General features: G+C 40.8%; 1 protein-coding gene across 2 annotated transcripts in view; it reads right to left on the minus strand.

Moving 5' to 3' along the window:
- rttn (rotatin) overlaps nt 1-18,285 on the minus strand; it is a 58,900-nt gene that overhangs the window by 15,472 nt on the left and 25,143 nt on the right. For both annotated transcript variants that reach the window (XM_042067269.1, XM_042067270.1), the window contains exons 28-36: nt 17,098-17,323; nt 16,096-16,224; nt 15,311-15,421; nt 13,470-13,628; nt 12,982-13,059; nt 12,079-12,268; nt 10,641-10,732; nt 9,564-9,660; nt 8,930-9,137 (exon numbers count right to left, since the gene is read on the minus strand). In XM_042067269.1, coding sequence (XP_041923203.1) covers nt 8,930-9,137; nt 9,564-9,660; nt 10,641-10,732; nt 12,079-12,268; nt 12,982-13,059; nt 13,470-13,628; nt 15,311-15,421; nt 16,096-16,224; nt 17,098-17,323 — 1,290 coding nt within the window. The remainder of the gene's footprint in view (nt 1-8,929; nt 9,138-9,563; nt 9,661-10,640; nt 10,733-12,078; nt 12,269-12,981; nt 13,060-13,469; nt 13,629-15,310; nt 15,422-16,095; nt 16,225-17,097; nt 17,324-18,285) is intronic.

An 18,285-nucleotide genomic window follows, 5' to 3' on the forward strand; every position in this document is an offset into this window, starting at 1 on the left:
AACTGTTCAGCCATTGTAACTGTTACTTGTCATCAACTATGACTCCTACCCACTGTAGCTAGTTAGCTAAGTTAGCTAAGTAACATGGTTAGCATAGTTAGCATGCTAGCATGTTAGCATGCTAGTTAGCATTTTTAGCAAAACTGCTTAAAATGATTAGCTAAGTTAGCTAAGTCACATGGTTAGCATAGTTAGCATGCTAGCATGTTAGCATGCTAGTTAGCATTTTTAGCAAAACTGCTTAAAATGATTAGCTAAGTTAGCTAAGTCACATGGTTAGCATAGTTAGCATGCTAGCATGTTAGCATGCTAGTTAGCATTTTTAGCAAAACTGCTAAAAACGATTAGCTAAGTCAGCTAAGTAACGTGGTTAGCATAGTTAGCATGCTAGTTAGCATTTTTAGCAAAACCGCTAAAAACGATTAGCTAAGTCAGCTAAGTAACGTGGTTAGCATAGTTAGCATGCTAGCGCTAGCATGTTAGCATGCTAGTTAGCATTTTTAGCAAAACTACTAAAAACGATTAGCTAAGTAACATGGTTAGCATAGTTAGCATGCTAGCATGTTAGCATGCTAGTTAGCATAGTAACTTTGTTAACATTATTATCTTTGTTAACATAGTTAGCATAACTGCTAGCAAACATTAGAGCCATTCCAACTGTCAGTTATCGTCAACTATCTACCTAAATAATTTAACCATTTAACCATTTAAACTATCCACCTATTTAACTGTTCAGTCATTCCAACTATATTAAACCTCATCTACTTAGCAACCAATATAGTTTGTTTTTACTCTGTATGATATTTTACATCATATTTTTGCATTTTCATGCACTGTATTTCCTTCAGGAAATGCTTTTCTAGTTCTTCTTCTTCTTCTAACGCGTTTAATGCAGCTTCAACCGTTTAACGTAGAAACTTCATTCAAACTATGTTACGTAGGTCTTACTTAGGACATGGGTGCTATGTATTTTTCAACTTTGTAACTTTTATACTTTTTAAACTATTAATTAAAAACTAGTCAAAATTTCCCCATAGACTTAACATGGGCTGATGACATCACAATAGAGCCGTTAAGCAATTAGAATCCTATGGCAGGTGTTCGGGCCACCTGGACCAACTGCCAGTCTCAGGCTTTAAGCATACAAACTGGCCCTATTTAAGACTACACATCCTGTTCAACTGCTTCCTCTGCCAAAAACTGTTTCAAAATAAAAGTCCTCACTATAATATTTTACTGTTAAACAATTTAACCCTTTAAACTACTAACTGTTCAGCCATTGTAACTGTTACTTGTCATCAACTATGACTCCTACCCACTGTAGCTAGTTAGCTAAGTAACATGGTTAGCATAGTTAGCATGTTAGCATGCTAATTAGCTTTTTAAGCAAAACTGCTTAAAATGATTAGCTAAGTTAGTTAAGTCACATGGTTAGCATAGTTAGCATGCTATCATGTTAGCATGCTAGTTAGCATTTTCAGCAAAACTGCTTAAAATGATTAGCTAAGTTAGCTAAGTCACATGGTTAGCATAGTTAGCATGCTAGCATAGTTAGCATGCTAGCATGTTAGCATGCTAGTTAGCATTTTCAGCAAAACTGCTTAAAATGATTAGTTAAGTAACATGGTTAGCATAGTTAGCATGTTAGTTAGCATAGTTAGCATAACTGCTAAAAACGATTAACTAAGTTAGCTAAGTAACATGGTTAGCATAGTTAGCATGTTAGTTAGCATAGTTAGCATAACTGCTAAAAACGATTAACTAAGTTAGCTAAGTAACATGGTTAGCATAGTTAGCATGTTAGCATGCTAGTTAGCATTTTTAGCAAAACTGCTAAAAATGATTAGCTAAGTTAGCTAAGTAACGTGGTTAGCATAGTTAGCATGTTAGTTAGCATTTTTAGCAAAACTGCTAAAAATGATTAGCTAAGTTAGCTAAGTAACATGGTTAGCATAGTTAGCATGTTAGCATGCTAGTTAGCATTTTAAGCAAAACTGCTTAAAATGATTAGCTAAGTTAGTTAAGTCACATGGTTAGCATAGTTAGCATGCTAACATGTTAGCATGCTAGTTAGCATTTTTAGCAAAACTGCTTAAAATGATTAGCTAAGTTAGCTAAGTCACATGGTTAGCATAGTTAGCATGCTATCATGTTAGCATGCTAGTTAGCATTTTCAGCAAAACTGCTTAAAATGATTAGCTAAGTTAGCTAAGTCACATGGTTAGCATAGTTAGCATGCTAGCATGTTAGCATGCTAGCATGTTAGCATGCTAGTTAGCATTTTCAGCAAAACTGCTTAAAATGATTAGTTAAGTAACATGGTTAGCATAGTTAGCATGTTAGTTAGCATAGTTAGCATAACTGCTAAAAACGATTAACTAAGTTAGCTAAGTAACATGGTTAGCATAGTTAGCATGTTAGCATGCTAGTTAGCATTTTTAGCAAAACTGCTAAAAATGATTAGCTAAGTTAGCTAAGTAACGTGGTTAGCATAGTTAGCATGTTAGTTAGCATTTTTAGCAAAACTGCTAAAAATGATTAGCTAAGTTAGCTAAGTAACATGGTTAGCATAGTTAGCATGCTAGTTAGCATTTTAAGCAAAACTGCTTAAAATGATTAGCTAAGTTAGTTAAGTCACATGGTTAGCATAGTTAGCATGCTAACATGTTAGCATGCTAGTTAGCATTTTTAGCAAAACTGCTTAAAATGATTAGCTAAGTTAGCTAAGTCACATGGTTAGCATAGTTAGCATGCTAGTTAGCATTTTTAGCAAAACTGCTTAAAATGATTAGCTAAGTTAGCTAAGTCAAATGGTTAGCATAGTTAGCATGCTAGCATGTTAGCATGCTAGTTAGCATTTTTAGCAAAACTGCTTAAAATTATTAGCTAAGTTAGCTAAGTCACATGGTTAGCATGCTAGCATGTTAGCATGCTAGTTAGCATTTTTAGCAAAACTGCTTAAAATGATGAGCTAAGTCAGCTAAGTAACATGGTTAACATTGTTAGCATATTAGTTAGCATAGTTAGCATAACTGCTAAAAATGATTAACTAAGTTAGCTAAGTCACATGGTTAGCATACTTAGCATTTTAACATTGTTAGCATGCTAGTTAGCATAGTAACTTGGTTAGCATTATTATCTTTGTTAATATAGTTAGCATAACTGCTAGCAAACATTAGAGCCATTCCAAGTGTCAGTTATCGTCAACTATCTACCTAAATAATTTAACCATTTAAACTATCCACTTATTTAACTGTTCAGTCATTCCAACTATATTAAACCTCATCTACCTAGCAACCAATATAGTTTGTTTTTACTCTGTATGATATTTTACATCATATTTTTGCATTTTCATGCACTGTATTTCCTTCAGGAAATGCTTTTCTAGTTCTTATTATTCTTCTTCTTCTAACGCACTTAATGCAGCTTCAACCGTTTAACGTAGAAACTTCATTCAAACTATGTTACGTAGGTCTTACTTAGGACATGGGTGCTATGTATTTTTCAGCTTTGTAACTTTTATACTTTTTAAACTATTAATTAAAAACTATCAAAATTTCCCCATTGACTTAACATTTTGATTATGACATCACAATACGGCCGTTAAGCAATTAGAATCCTATGGCAGGTGTTCGGGCCACCTGGACCAACTGCCAGTCTCAGGCTTTAAGCATACAAACTGGCCCTATTAAGACTACACATCCTGTTCAACTGCTTCCTCTGCCAAAAACTGTTTCAAAATAAAAGTCCTCACTATAATATTTTACTGTTAAACAATTTAACCCTTTAAACTACTGAACTTTTTAACTGTTCAGCCATTGTAACTGTTACTTGTCATCAACTATGACTCCTACCCACTGTAGCTAGTTAGCTAAGTTAGCTAAGTCACATGGTTAGCATAGTTAGCATGCTAGTTAGCATTTTTAGCAAAACTACTAAAAATGATTAGCTAAGTTAGCTAAGTCACATGGTTAGCATAGTTAGCATGCTAGCATGTTAGCATGCTAGTTAGCATTTTTAGCAAAACTGCTAAAAATGATTAGCTAAGTTAGCTAAGTAACATGGTTAACAAAGTTAGCATGTTAGCATGCTAGTTAGCATTTTTAGCAAAACTGCTAAAAATGATTAGCTAAGTTAGCTAAGTCACATGGTTAGCATAGTTAGCATGCTAGCATGTTAGCATGTTAGTTAGCATTTTTAGCAAAACTGCTTAAAATGATTAGCTAAGTCAGCTAAGTAACATGGTTAGCATGTTAACATTGTTAGTTAACATAGTTAGCATAACTGCTAAAAATGATTAACTAAGTTAGCTAAGTCACATAGTTAGCATACTTAGCATTTTATCATTGTTAGCATGCTAGTTAGCATAGTAACTTGGTTAACATTATTATCTTTGTTAACATAGTTAGCATAACTACTAGCAAACATTAGAGCCATTCCAAGTGTCAGTTATCGTCAACTATCTACCTAAATAATTTAACCATTTAAACTATCCACTTATTTAACCGTTCAATCATTCCAACTATATTAAACCTTATCTACCAAGCAAATCATTTAACTATATAAACTATCCACTTATTTAACTGTTCAGTCATTCCAACTATATTAAACCTCATCTACCTAGCAACCAATATAGTTTGTTTTTACTCTGTATGATATTTGACATCATATTGTTTGCATTTTCATGCACTGTATTTCCTTCAGGAAATGCTTTTCTAGTTATTATTCTTCTTCTAACGCACTTAATGCAGCTTCAACCGTTTAACGTAGAAACTTCATTCAAACTATGTTACGTAGGTCTTACTTAGGACATGGGTGCTATGTATTTTTCATCTTTGTAACTTTTATACTTTTTAAACTATTAATTAAAAACTAATCAAAATTTCCCCATAGACTTAACATGGGCTGATGACATCACAATAGAGCCGTTAAGCAATTAGAATCCTATGGCAGGTGTTCGGGCCACCTGGACCAACTGCCAGTCTCAGGCTTTAAGCATACAAACTGGCCCTATTAAGACTACACATCCTGTTCAACTGCTTCCTCTGCCAAAAACTGTTTCAAAATAAAAGTCCTCACTATAATATTTTACTGTTAAACAATTTAACCCTTTAAACTACTGAACTTTTTAACTGTTCAGCCATTGTAACTGTTACTTGTCATCAACTATGACTCCTACCCACTGTAGCTAGTTAGCTAAGTCACATGGTTAGCATAGTTAGCACGCTAGCATGTTAGCATGCTAGTTAGCATTTTTAGCAAAACTGCTTAAAATGATTAGCTAAGTTAGCTAAGTCATATGGTTAGCATGTTAGCATGCTAGTTAGCATTTTTAGCAAAACTGCTTAAAATGATTAGCTAAGTTAGCTAAGTCACATGGTTAGCATAGTTAGCATGTTAGCATTCTAGTTAGCATTTTTAGCAAAACTGCTTAAAATGATTAGCTAAGTCAGCTATGTCACATGGTTAGCATAGTTAGCATGCTAGTTAGCATAGTTAGCATAACTGCTAAAAATGATTAACTAAGTTAGCTAAGTAACATGGTTAGCATACTTAGCATTTTAGCATTGTTAGCATGCTAGTTAGCATAGTAACTTGGTTAGCATTATTATCTTTGTTAACATAGTTAGCATAACTGCTAGCAAACATTAGAGCCATTCCAAGTGTCAGTTATCGTCAACCATCTACCTAAATAATTTAACAATTTAAACTATCCACTTATTTGTTCAGTCATTCCAACTATATTAAACCTCATCTACCTAGCAACCAATATAGTTTGTTTTTACTCTGTATGATATTTTACATCATATTTTTGCATTTTCATGCACTGTATTTCCTTCAGGAAATGCTTTTTTAGTTATTATTATTATTATATCTTCCTATTCACCCACTTTTTGGCCGAACTACTGCTCCTAGACCGTTTGAGCTATCGACGCAGTTCGAACTCCAAAAATTCAGGCCCGAACCGGTGTAACTTGCTTGTTACTTTCGTGTCGCTGGCCCTTGTCGTTTTCGCGGTATTCCCGTTTTTTGGCGTTTTTGGGCCCCATTGAAATGAATGGCGGAATGTTCAAGGATTCTAATTCCGATTGTGACATCACAGCTCTAATTGTTTAAGCTTGCAGCTGGCAGAGTTCTGAGCCATCTGGCAGAGCTCTAATGGGCTGGGCTGTCTGTGTATATGAAGGTGTGTGCATGTAACTTTTGACCCGTATGTCCGATTTTCATAAATGAGGTACCGTTGGAATCCTTGGATGAGGCCGAGTTCCATGCCCCTGATCAAACCCACTCTTGCAGTTCCTCGGAACCGCAATTCTAGTTGCAGTTGTTTACTCAATTTCCAAAAGAAATACACGTCCATGTCTGATTAGCGATTGTATTTGCATTCCTGTGTTTTAGGGACACTAAAAATGGGCTTCAAAACAGCAAATCCCAAATTTGCCGAAAGTTCGTATGGGTATTCCCCGGCTGGCTGTTTTCTGGCAAGAAATCTGCTTTCATGTGTACAACCTCAACCTGATAACCACCACCTTGGGCAAAAGGTGCTAACCACCACTGTGACAAGAGTTTTGTAAATCATGTGACATTTTTTGTAAATCTAACTCTATCAGAAACCCCATGATCACACAGCCATAAGGAAGTGGTCTTTTTCCTGTACGTATTGTGTATTCATATGTGTATGAGGTATGAGCAGTGAGAACTACTAGGTAGTGTGCTTTCCACAACCATCTAAAGTCTCTCACATTGATTTTTGTTCCCTCTATTAGAGCACTAGGGGTGTCACGATTCTCCAAATCCTTTATTTGATTTAATTTAATTAATTCGTTAATTTATAAATAAATAAATACATTCATTTTAAAGTTACAATTTTTGATCTTTTTTAAATTATATTACTATTAATACATTTATTATGTCGTTTATTTTTATTATTTTTTTGCCTCATTTCCAGATATGTTTTGGGGGGCTTTCATCTTGAAACCTCTTTTTTATTTTGAAACAATTCCTACCACGAGCTACTAAACAGAACAGACAAACATGTACGTGAACACAGTAAAATGAAATAACACTGAATGACAATTTGATTGTCATAGCACACACCGAAGAGACGCAAGGGTAGTGTTCACGGAATATTACTGTACACTGTAAATGTGCATTTTAGGCCTTAGTAATTTTGCAATTTATCTAGAACTTCACTTGCAAAGTTGAGTAACTGATGTGACTAAATGAACCTCCAAATATTTCCACACCTGTGATTTCAGAGAAGCAGGAGGGGGTTCGAGTTCGGATGATGTGTTTTTAAAGTGGCTGTAGCTTAAGTTTGAGGAGATCATGTTGACACTTCAACACGCGCGTGTTTTTTCCCCCCTCTTGGCATGCATACTGGACCTGACGCTGGGGGTGTGGCTGCATGCATTTTCAACTTAAAACTGAAATTGTGACACCCTTATACAGCACCATGCAATGAAACCGCCAGTGCAGAGTGTGTGTGTGTGTGTGTGTGTGTGTGTTGAACTTGAATCTTGACAAGTCTGCAGCATGTGGCTGTTTGTGATTCAGTACTCCTGCATAGTGGTGGCACTATACATGTAGGTACTGTCAGTGGTGGAATGTAACTAAGTACAAATACGTTGTTACTGTACTTAAGTAAATTTTCCATGTATTTGTACTTTACTTAAGTAGAATTTATAGTGCATACTTCTGACTTTTACTTCGTTACATTTTACAGCAATTATCTGTACTTTTACTCCGCTACATTTCTAACAACACCATCGTTCCTTTTTACGATACATTTTATGATCAGTTTTTTTCTCTCTCTCTGACACCTGCCCAGCTTCTAATTCTTTGAAACATAAGCTTCTAGTCTAGACCAGGCAAAGCATGAGCTTGTAGCCATCTGCATTCGGTAGGCTATATTCACCAGACCCATGGCTACACTGGGCATGCAACTGTGTTCTGTGCCTTTCTCTGTCTGTTATCTGCAGCGTTAGGGCCTCCTCTCCGATGAGATTGCTATCCGTGGATCAGCGAAGTTACAGGCTATGCCCATGCTTCTGTCACACGTCTGATAATTTGCGGCACAAATGAATGGTAGACTATTATAGAACCGCTGGCCGAAAAAAAACGTAACATTTTCCAGATTAGGAAATATTTCTTAATTGTGTGTGATCAAATAAAGAGGCATAGCCTACAATTGGGGGGTAGTAATGTGAGCGGTCATTCAATGTCTATGTGCGTCTGCGCAAGTGAAACTGAACCTAATCATAAAGACACCTTTCTCAGCAACTTTTCTGTTCAATCAGTAGAATTGGCATTACGATCCACCCTACGTTTCCCTTGTCTACCCCGTTAAACTTCAGGCTCTCGAATTTTGCTGAATGATATTTAACTCAGCAGATCACCCTAGTAGATAACCAGAATTACAGTCTCTAGAATTGTAGGTCAGAATGTAAACTGGACCACAGATGGTATAAGCACAATTGCATTAGCTTAAAACTATCTAGTCGAGTATAACATAAAACTAGCTTAATTAAAATACCACAGCCCATACTGATTTTTCTTTTAGAATATAGATATTAAGAGAAATCATTATGCAAATACTTTTACTTTTAATACTTAAAGTACATTTAAAAGCAGGTACTTTTTACTTTTACTTAAGTAGGGTTGTCATTGTGGTACTTTTACTTTTACTAAAGTAAATATTTCTCTGTGTATTTGTACTTTTACTTAAGTACTGAGTTTCAGTACTTCCTCCACCACTGGGTACTGTATGCTATGCACTGTGCACTCCGGTGTGGTCTTCTGTGCATGAGTGCAAATGCAGTCGCATCATGTTAACATCTTCATTCTCCATACAGTATGAGGTATCAGGCATGCAGAATTCCATGGTGGTGGTGGTGGCAGTGTGTAAGTGTGTGTGCAGTGCACGTACCTGGCCATGGCTGGCAGAACCTGATGGAGTGTGAGGGCGGTGAGCGTGAACTCGGGCAGCACGGCCAGCAGGTTGGCCAGGACGCCGCAGAAGGCCGACACCAGCGGAGGGGTGACGACGGCGCCAGACACACTCCGCTCCACACACGCCTCGCTAACGCGGGAATCCTGGGAAAGCACCGAGTCGCTGCTGTCTGCATCGCTCTGACCTGCAGCAAAAAACAGCTGGGTAATATATATGTCTGTTTACATACCATATTTAATAATTTCACTGGATCTCATCGGAAATGCGAAAGTAAAGTTGTCAACTTCCAAGTTATTTCACAACTCTGTCAAAGCGACCAGCTGCAGTGTATAGCAGTGGCCGTCATAATAAAGACGAATAATGCTGAACATTGAATTGCTGAATGTTGAGTGTTGCCTCTATGCTGAATAGGAAGATCTGTCTACTTTTCTGCTCTTTTCCATCCCAGCGCGTATAAGCCCTGATACAGCAGCTCTTCTGCTGACTGGAGCTCTAACACTCTGGCATCACATCACGCTCCACCAGCTTCAGCGCCGCAACTGTAAGGACTGGATCATTCCGTGGGGGTATTTTAGGCTTCCCCTCCACCACTCCACCCCCCATCCAGTACCTTGTGCGGTGAGTCTGTTGACAGGCGAGTGTTGGGCGAGGGCCAGCGAGGATGACAGCGCCGGGGTGTGCACTCCGCTCGACCCACCTGGCTGGATCTAATGGGGGCAGGAAGCAGGCGGCAGGATTCAGTGACAGCCTTGTCCTCTTCCTTCCCCTCACAGCATATTTTTAGTGGGGTGCTATTCTCAGCATACAGTGCTGTCTCAGTCAGACACATGATTTCAAATAACACACACACACACAGGGATACATGCAGACACACACGCACACAGTGTATTCCTGGTGTTGCTAGACTGGATCTCTGCAATGTTATCCTCTAGAAACTGTCAAGTAGGAAGAACCCGATCAGTGTGCATAAAGCATGATGGATCCCATCTCTTACAATACAATTCAGTTCCAATAACGGATCTCATGACCAAACTGCAATATGGAGTTTGGAAACACAAGTGTGAGGATACGTGGTTTGTTCAATCAATCAATGGTACCTATGGCGTTCTAGACTGAATAAATATATATATCCCTATATATAATATAGCAATATAGCACGAGTGAGAGTGGGGTTGCTGTGGGAATATCTATGACCAATCCCACGATCACGAGTGCTATATTGCTTTTATACAACAATTCTACCACAAACTAAATAATCTGAAAACACCCCATTATTGTTTAAAAATGTTAATTTCGACATCGTTCTTACGCTTAAAAAAAAATAGTTCCCTTTTCAATAGACAGCGTCTTGGTTGCTAGGTAACCAACATTCCAGACCCCTCTTGTTACGGGTCTTTGTGGTTTACATGTCTTCTTGAAAGAAATGTTGAAATTACATTCATATGATATCACATACATACACACAGTATATATGCATGCGCGTGGCGGTGTGATTGAGTAGGAGGATGGCAATCGTGTGTGCGATGTGTGCATATATTGTATATATCAGTGTGAACAGGGTCTTTATGTGTGTGTGCGAGCGAGTGTGTGCTTGTGTGAGTGGGTCTGTGAATGTGCGTGAGTATGAGTGTGTGTGTGTGTGTGTGTGTGTGTGTGTGTGTGTGTGTGTGTGTGTGTGTGTTCTCACCAGCGTGCTGGATGTGGAGAGGGAGCCTGAGGCTTGGCTGTGGCTGCGCTGAGCAGATGGGCCTCTCCAGTGCCGCAGAGAGTCGCTCAGATCTGCCACAAATCAACAGCAAGCGAACAAACAGACAAGTAAACAAGTAAACAAAACCATCACCATAAACTCAACCTGACGCCTGTGCACTACCTTCAGGGAGGCTGGACAGATGACACACCGCATGTTTACATGGACAGCAGCGAGAGAGAGGAGAGCTTTGACTGAGCCGCGCCTGGCTGACATTGACGGCAGTCAAAAGCACGAGAGTGATAACTAGCGCAGCTCATTATCGGACTGTCAGGCAGCAACTCCGCGCTGAAAATGTGCTCACAAAAAAGTTCAGCATCACGATAATGATTTGAGTCTAATTAAAAAGGGGGCACATATTTAACGAAGTTCACACGGTTGTCTGGAAATGTGAGATAGTTAGAGGCTGTCAGATGCCAGTCTGTCTGCAACTCACTTCAGACTTTATTACAACTTTATGCGCGAGAGGCAGTTAAAGTAGATATTGTGCAGCCAGCGTTTTGAAACACACTGTCCCGAATTGCATTCAAACCTCATACTCTTTGATAGCCTGACGAGCCATACCCACATCAAGATGTAGGGTCTGGGAACTATCCATTGGCACTGCTCAATCGGAGAGGCGGGATAAACAGTTGTCTAGATTTCTAGGCTAACTCTTTGACATGAGAAGTAAACGAACTAGCTAGGAGAGAAGAACCTATAGAAGCTAGCTCCTGTGGCAAGGAGTAGGGAATGAGGATCATAGTTTATGTCAGATGTTATTATGGCGGGATCTGTACTAGAGTTGGTTATAGCAGACTTTGTGAGATCTGCATTAAGAGACATACAGGGCAGTGATAGACTCTTAACCTTCATCCTCCTACAGGAGATGCATGAAACCTATCTAATCAATCACTAGCACTTGTCTTCATGCATCAGGTAGTGATATTTACAATAGTCTTCATTACAGGGTTATCACTCTTAGTCAAATATAAAATTCCATGACTTTTCCCTGACAAAAAAAAATCTTAATTTCCATGACCTACTATACAATGAATAGTACAATATACAGACCAATGATGTCAGCGTAGCATTCAAGAATCTTTTACTTTTTTAGATTGGGAGATGAATACATGGGCATTGATTCATGAATAAACAAAGTTGGGCTACTCAAGCAAGCAGTAAAGCGAATAACTTTTTTTAAGCAAGTAGCAAGTACATTCTAAACTTCTACAACTAAATTCCCTGAAATTCCCTGACTTTCCACGTCTGGAATAGACTTTCCAAAATTCCAGAAATTCCACGACCCGTGGGAACCCTGTCATTATGGCAAGGTTTGTGCCTGAGAAAGCTACAGCCGACTTTGCAGCATGTCCTGGCTGGACTGCGTAAAGCGTACCTTCCGCGTCCTCGCTGTGATGACTGGGTGCCCCGGGGGGGAAGTTGAGGTCAAACGCGTGGCGGCCGCGGTAGCAGGTCTGTGCCATCTGCGTGGCGTGCTGGAAGAACTGGCAGTGGTAGAGCAGGGCCTGCAGGGCGGGCAGTCCCACCAGAGACACGCCCGACGCCTCGTCATGCACACACGGGTGCTGGGACACAACACAAGACAATGTCAACAGAGCAAATCTATATCTCAAAAAAGGAGACTATGGACAACATGTCTAACTCATAAAAGGGGGTTATGGAGAATACCTATAATAACTCACTCAGAAGTGGTTTATTAAGTGTTTATTATGCACAATGGCATATCGTTCACTTTTTAACATTCCTGACTGTAACTGTAGAATTTCTAACTCATTATTAAGTAATTGTTACAGGGTCTTCTGTATGAAAGAAATTATAACAGTTAATAACACATGTTACAGTCTCATGAATGCGTAATCTACAATATTCTGACAGTCCTAACAGCATTCTCCTGTTAAAATAAAATGCCAAACTCGTTGATTAGTCAGACAACGGCCTAATACCTGGAACACTGACAGAATAGGATAAAGTGCCTGCCTGGTTTTCACTACCCATGAGCAAGTATTCAAGTAAATGAAGTGATTACAACTTAATGTCAGTGAGACTGGGACCAGCACAGAGCTGGTATCAGATATGGGTTTTGGACACAGCTCAATTCCAACTCCTGGCTCAGGAATTGAGGTTTTCCCCCAGAAAAAAGTGGTTTCATTTTGCAGTACTGGAGCGACCACCTCTGGTCAATAATGTACCAGATGCCAGAGATCTGTGGCATCCATTTTAATCACATTCATCAAACATTCCATTTTTTCCCCTCACTGCAAATTTCCCAGTATAGTACCTGCCAGGCACAGCTTTTGGCCTCCTCACTGTTGGCGGGCATGGGCATGACCAGAAGGTTCTGCAGGATAAACGCAGCCTGAGGAGAGAAGACAGGAGAAAGGGAACGCTAAAGTCAGCAACACTGCCATCTGCTTGTGACTTAGTGGTAGCACAAGTGGTTCTAAATAATTCAATGCCTTCACACTGAATGACATCTAAGCTTCTCAGCCAACACAATTACAAAGACCTCTGTGCCTTTTGGGTGTACTGCATAGACACTGCAGCAAATAATGTTGGTACTTTCTGCAATTTCTTGCGTGAAATGTGCCATTGGCATATCTAAATATGTACCAGCATATGTAATGACCTCAAATATCACATTTGATCATGTTTAGACTTATTGTTTAGCGTTTATCATATTTAGTGAGTGCATATGTGTGTGTGTGTGTGTGTGTGTGTGTGTGTGTGTGTGTGTGTGTGTGCAGGTATGTGACGGAGGGCCCCCACCTCCCTGCGGACCATGCTGCTCTCGTTGGACTCGAGCAGGATGTTGAGTAGAGTCCCCCACAGACCCCCCGAGATGTTCTGGCAGCTGGACGCTAGTGCCATGCAACCCGTGTCCAACGACGACAGCGCTGAGCCCACTCCAAGACTGGCAAACCGCACCTGGGACAGGAGAGGAGAGGAGAGGAGAGGAGAGGAGAGGAGAGGAGAGGAGGAGGGGGGAGGACAGGAGAGGAGAGGAGGGGGCAGGAGGAGGACAGGAGAGGAGAGGAGAGGGGTGGAGAGGAGTGGAGGGGCAGGAGGGGAGAGGAGAGGAGAGGAAAGGAGAGGAGGAGAGGAGGGGCAGGAGGGGAGAGGAAAGGAGAGGAAGAGAAGGTGAGTGGAGATAAGAGTCAGAGGAATAAAAGAAGATGTGGACATAGAGCTGGACATAGAGCAGGAGACCCATAGAAAACAGAACATGTCCTGAACTAAGATGTACACTGAGATATATATACACTACCGCCCAAAAGTTTGGGATCACTTAGAAATTTCCATTCCACTCCATTATAGACAGAATACCAGCGGAGATCAGTTGCATTGTTTTTTAATCAGCAGAAGTTTTCAGATTATATTATGTGTTAACATAATTGCAAAAGGGTTCTCAACTGTTGTAGAAAGAAATGGCTGATCTTTAATGCAATATCTACATTGCCCATTATCAGCAGCCATTCATCCAATGTTCCAAAGGCACATTCTGTTTACTAATCTGATATAATTTTAAAAGGCTAACTGAGAAAACATTTGAGAACCCTTTTGCAATTATGTAAGCAAATAATGTCATCTGAAAACTGCTGCCCTGATTAAAAAAAAACAATACAACTGATCTCAGCTAGTATTCTGTCTATAATGGAGTGAAATGGAAATTTCTAAGTGACCCAAAACATTTCACCTGTAATGTACATATATACACATACATATTGCATTTTGTTCTACCATAAATGTACATCAAATTTACTTTGACAAACTGTCATTACATTACAATGACCACATAGAAAGTCATAATATTTGGCTGCTGTGTAGTACATGAGTAGGTTCGATGTGGCTAAGGACTCCACAAACTACACGGACACATAAAGTAAAAGTTTGTAGATATAACGCCTACCAGTAAAAGTTTTCTTCAGAACAAATATATTAGTCAAGTGAAAAGTGAACTTTCCAACATAATATATATATATATATATATATATATACACACACAAATTATAATTAAAAATGTCCCTGTATCTTCCAGGTGTTCTAATCAGTGTTTGACCCCTTTAATGACTCTGTGGTTTGAAACTGCACCTTGCTATTAAGTTTGCGGTGATCAAACGGGGGCGTTTGAAGAGTGGTCTGTGCAGTGCTGGATAGGATAGTGTGTGTGTGTGTGTGTGTGTGTGTGTGTCTAGCTCAGCATTAATATGAGGCTGTAACTGACTGACAAAATGCCGGAAGCTCTATAAAGGGACCATACACTAGAGAATGACTAGAGAAGTTTGAGAAGCTGTTCACACACCAAACTCTGCACAGCAAAATGTGTGTGTGTGTGTGTGTGTGTGTGTGTATGCATGTATATACGGAAGGTTGTTGGGTGAGAGGTCAGTCACATTGAGTGCATACAGTGTGTTTGTGTGAAGTAGCACAATGCATGCACCAGTAAGGTTCTGTGTGAATCATGTGTACATTTTATGCATGCGGTCTTATATGTACTATCCTATATGTATCTATATTGAGTGTGCCATCACCTGTGTGTGTGTGTGTGTGTGTGTGTGTGTGTGTGTGTGTGTGTGTGTGTGTGTGTGTGTGTTTTTTGAGATGCTAACCTCGGGGTCCCTGTCTACCCACAGTGGGATAAGCCAGGTGAGCTCAAGGCGCGCTGTAGTCTGCTCCTCTGCCCTCTGCTCCTGAGATAGACACCAGTGGGACATCCAGTCCTGTTACACGCACACACACAAAAATATACACAAACACAAGCAAATACACATTACAGTCAGACATCATACTCAGAGCAGTCACACACAGACATGTCAAAAACACAACCATGGATATCAACATTCAAATCACACTCAGACCAGTAAAATAAACACAGGCTCCATCTCACAAACATAAACAAATGTGTATGCATGTCACTCACACACACACACACACACACACACACACACTGGGGCCAGCTGATAGGGGTCTTCCACCCCATTTCTCTCCCTTGAGGGAGACATGCACATGTGTGTCAGACCAGCATGTTAAATTATGGAAATGACAAGTTGGCACACAGGCGGCATTAACATACTTCCACTGCCACGCACGCACAGCACGCCCACACATACACAACTGAACACACACACATACACTGGCTGAAAGCAATTCTTTGCTTGTTCAATCCCATGGTATGTGTGTTTTCTTTTTCATTATTGGTCAAATGGTTGTTTTAGAAGTGTTTGGATTATAAAACACATACAAATCAATACATACACACAACTGAAGTGCCTACAACAATGATCAAAACAAAGAATATCCCAAGCAATGAAGACAGTAATGGTCTGTGATTTAGAAGTTATCACACACACACACACACACACACACACACACACACACACACACACACACACACCTTATCTCTACTCTGGGCGATCATCTCATGGGAGAGGTGCAGCAGACAGATGATTGCATTCTTGGTGACGCCTTTACCCATGAAGGACATGGAGTTGCCCCCCCACTCCACGTAGAAGGAGGAGATTACCTGAGGGGGTGAACAGAAGGGAAGGAGAAGAGGAGGGAAGAAGGGAGGGAGAAAGGGAACAGTTGAGAGAGGATAGAGGAAGGAAAGAGGGGGGGATGGAGGGAAAGAGGGTAGATAGAGGAATAGAGGAGGTGGAGGTGAGAGAGGATGGAGAGAGGAAGGGATATCAGAAGGGAGAGAGCAGAGTGAGAGGTGGGTGGAGAGAGAGAAAGAGGAGATATAGGAGGTAAAGAAGGATATGTAGGGAAAGGGATGTAGGGAGTTAGAGGGAGAGAAGTAGAACAAAGAAAAAAAGAAGAGATGGAGAGAGGGAGGGGGAGGAATGCAGAGTAAGCAGAAGGGAGAAATGAATGGATAGAGGCATTGAGAGGTAGAGAGGAAGGATGTAGAGAGGGAAGAGAAGAGAGTAGGAGTGGAGAGAATAGAAGAGGAGGCAGAGGGTAAGGAAGGGATAGAGAGGGAAAGGTGAGGAGGAAGAGAATGAGGTGGAGTGGAGAGAGGGATAGAGAAGGAACAAGAGAGGAAAAGAGGAGACAGAGTGATGGAGAAGGAGATAAGAGGAAGGAGGGGTGTAGAGGGAGAGAGGGATAGAGAGGGGACAAGAGAGGAAGGAGAGAGGGGTCATTTGTAGTCTGTACACATGGTGGTTAATAAGAGTCATTAAGAGAGGCTTTATGGCCCAGGAGGAACAGCTGGGCCCTCTGGAGCTCAGAGACCAAACACACACACACACGTATCCCATAGCAACACTTAGGGAGGCTGGTGGCCATGCTCTCTCACCCTGTGTGTGTGTGTGTGTGTGTGTGTGTGTGTGTGTGTGTGTGTGTGTGTGTGTGTGTGTGTGTGTGTGTGTGTGTGTGTGTGTGTGTGTACCTCCAGTAGCCCACTTAGGTATTTCAGGCAGAGGGTGTGTGTGTCCAGCTCCTGCTGCGGTGAGTGTGTGCTCCAGCCGGGCAGGGCGGTCAGGTGCTTCATGCTGCGCAGGGTGCGCTCCAGCGAGGGCAGGCCGTAGAAGCGTGGTGCCTCGGACACACGCAGGCGCTGCAGCAGACGCTGCGCCAGCACCGACTCCAACACACTCGCCAACGTCACACACACACTACATGTAGCACACAGAGGGAGGGAGAGAGAGAGAGAGAGAGAGAGAGAGGGAGGGAGAGAAAGAAAGAAAGAAAGGAGGGAGAGAGAGATCAATATTAAGTTGATACCCAACATGTTATACCTGTAGCCAATGGCAACAATGACTGCATTTTATTTGCTTTGCTTTGATTTGAGAGAGAGAGAGAGAGAGAGGAGAGAGAGAGAGAGAGAGAGAGAGAGAGAGAGAGAGAGCGAGCGAGAGAGATAGAGAGGAGGAGGGGGGGTTATTCATTTAGGCTTAACATCATGTCAGTGCTCATGGCTAATTTCATGGGGATAAAAGGTGCATAAAGAAGGTTACAAACAGTGAGGCAGAGTGTGTGTGAGAGAGAGGGGGAGAGAGAAACACAAAGACTGACGTGCCAAATTCCTCTATTATCTGTCAAAATGAAAGAGAGAGAGAGAGTGTGAGAGTGAGGCAGAGAAAAAGAAAGGATTGGGCAAAGGGAGGTAGAGATGGACAGATGGACACACAGAGTGAGAAGCCAGATATGAAAGAAAGTATAAATAGTTGAGAGACAGAGAACACATTAAAACACCAAAACAGACCGACGGAACCAAACGAGAGAGAGAGAACTGGAGAGAGAGAAGAGAGAGAGAGAACTGGAGAGAGAGAGAGAGAGAAGAGAGAGAACTGGAGAGGAAGAAGCAGAGAGAGACAGGTATTAGTCATACCTAACCCAGGTCACACACATTAGAGAAGCCCTCGGTGGGTTTACCTTCACAGGACATTGGGTATTCCAGCCTTCACCATCTGTGTGTGTGTGTGTGTGTGGCTCAGACATTGGGTTTGCTCGAGAGCGCCCTGAGGGTGTCATTTTTTAATAACCGATTAAGGTTTCTGTTCCCCGATTCAACCAGATACCCATTTCTGCGGCGTGGGGCGGCAGAGAGACTCATTAATTCAGCAGAGGGGGCCTT

Source organism: Alosa sapidissima, chromosome 17 (genome assembly GCF_018492685.1).
Source record: "Alosa sapidissima isolate fAloSap1 chromosome 17, fAloSap1.pri, whole genome shotgun sequence".
In the NCBI taxonomy this organism is placed as follows: Eukaryota; Metazoa; Chordata; class Actinopteri; order Clupeiformes; family Clupeidae; genus Alosa; species Alosa sapidissima.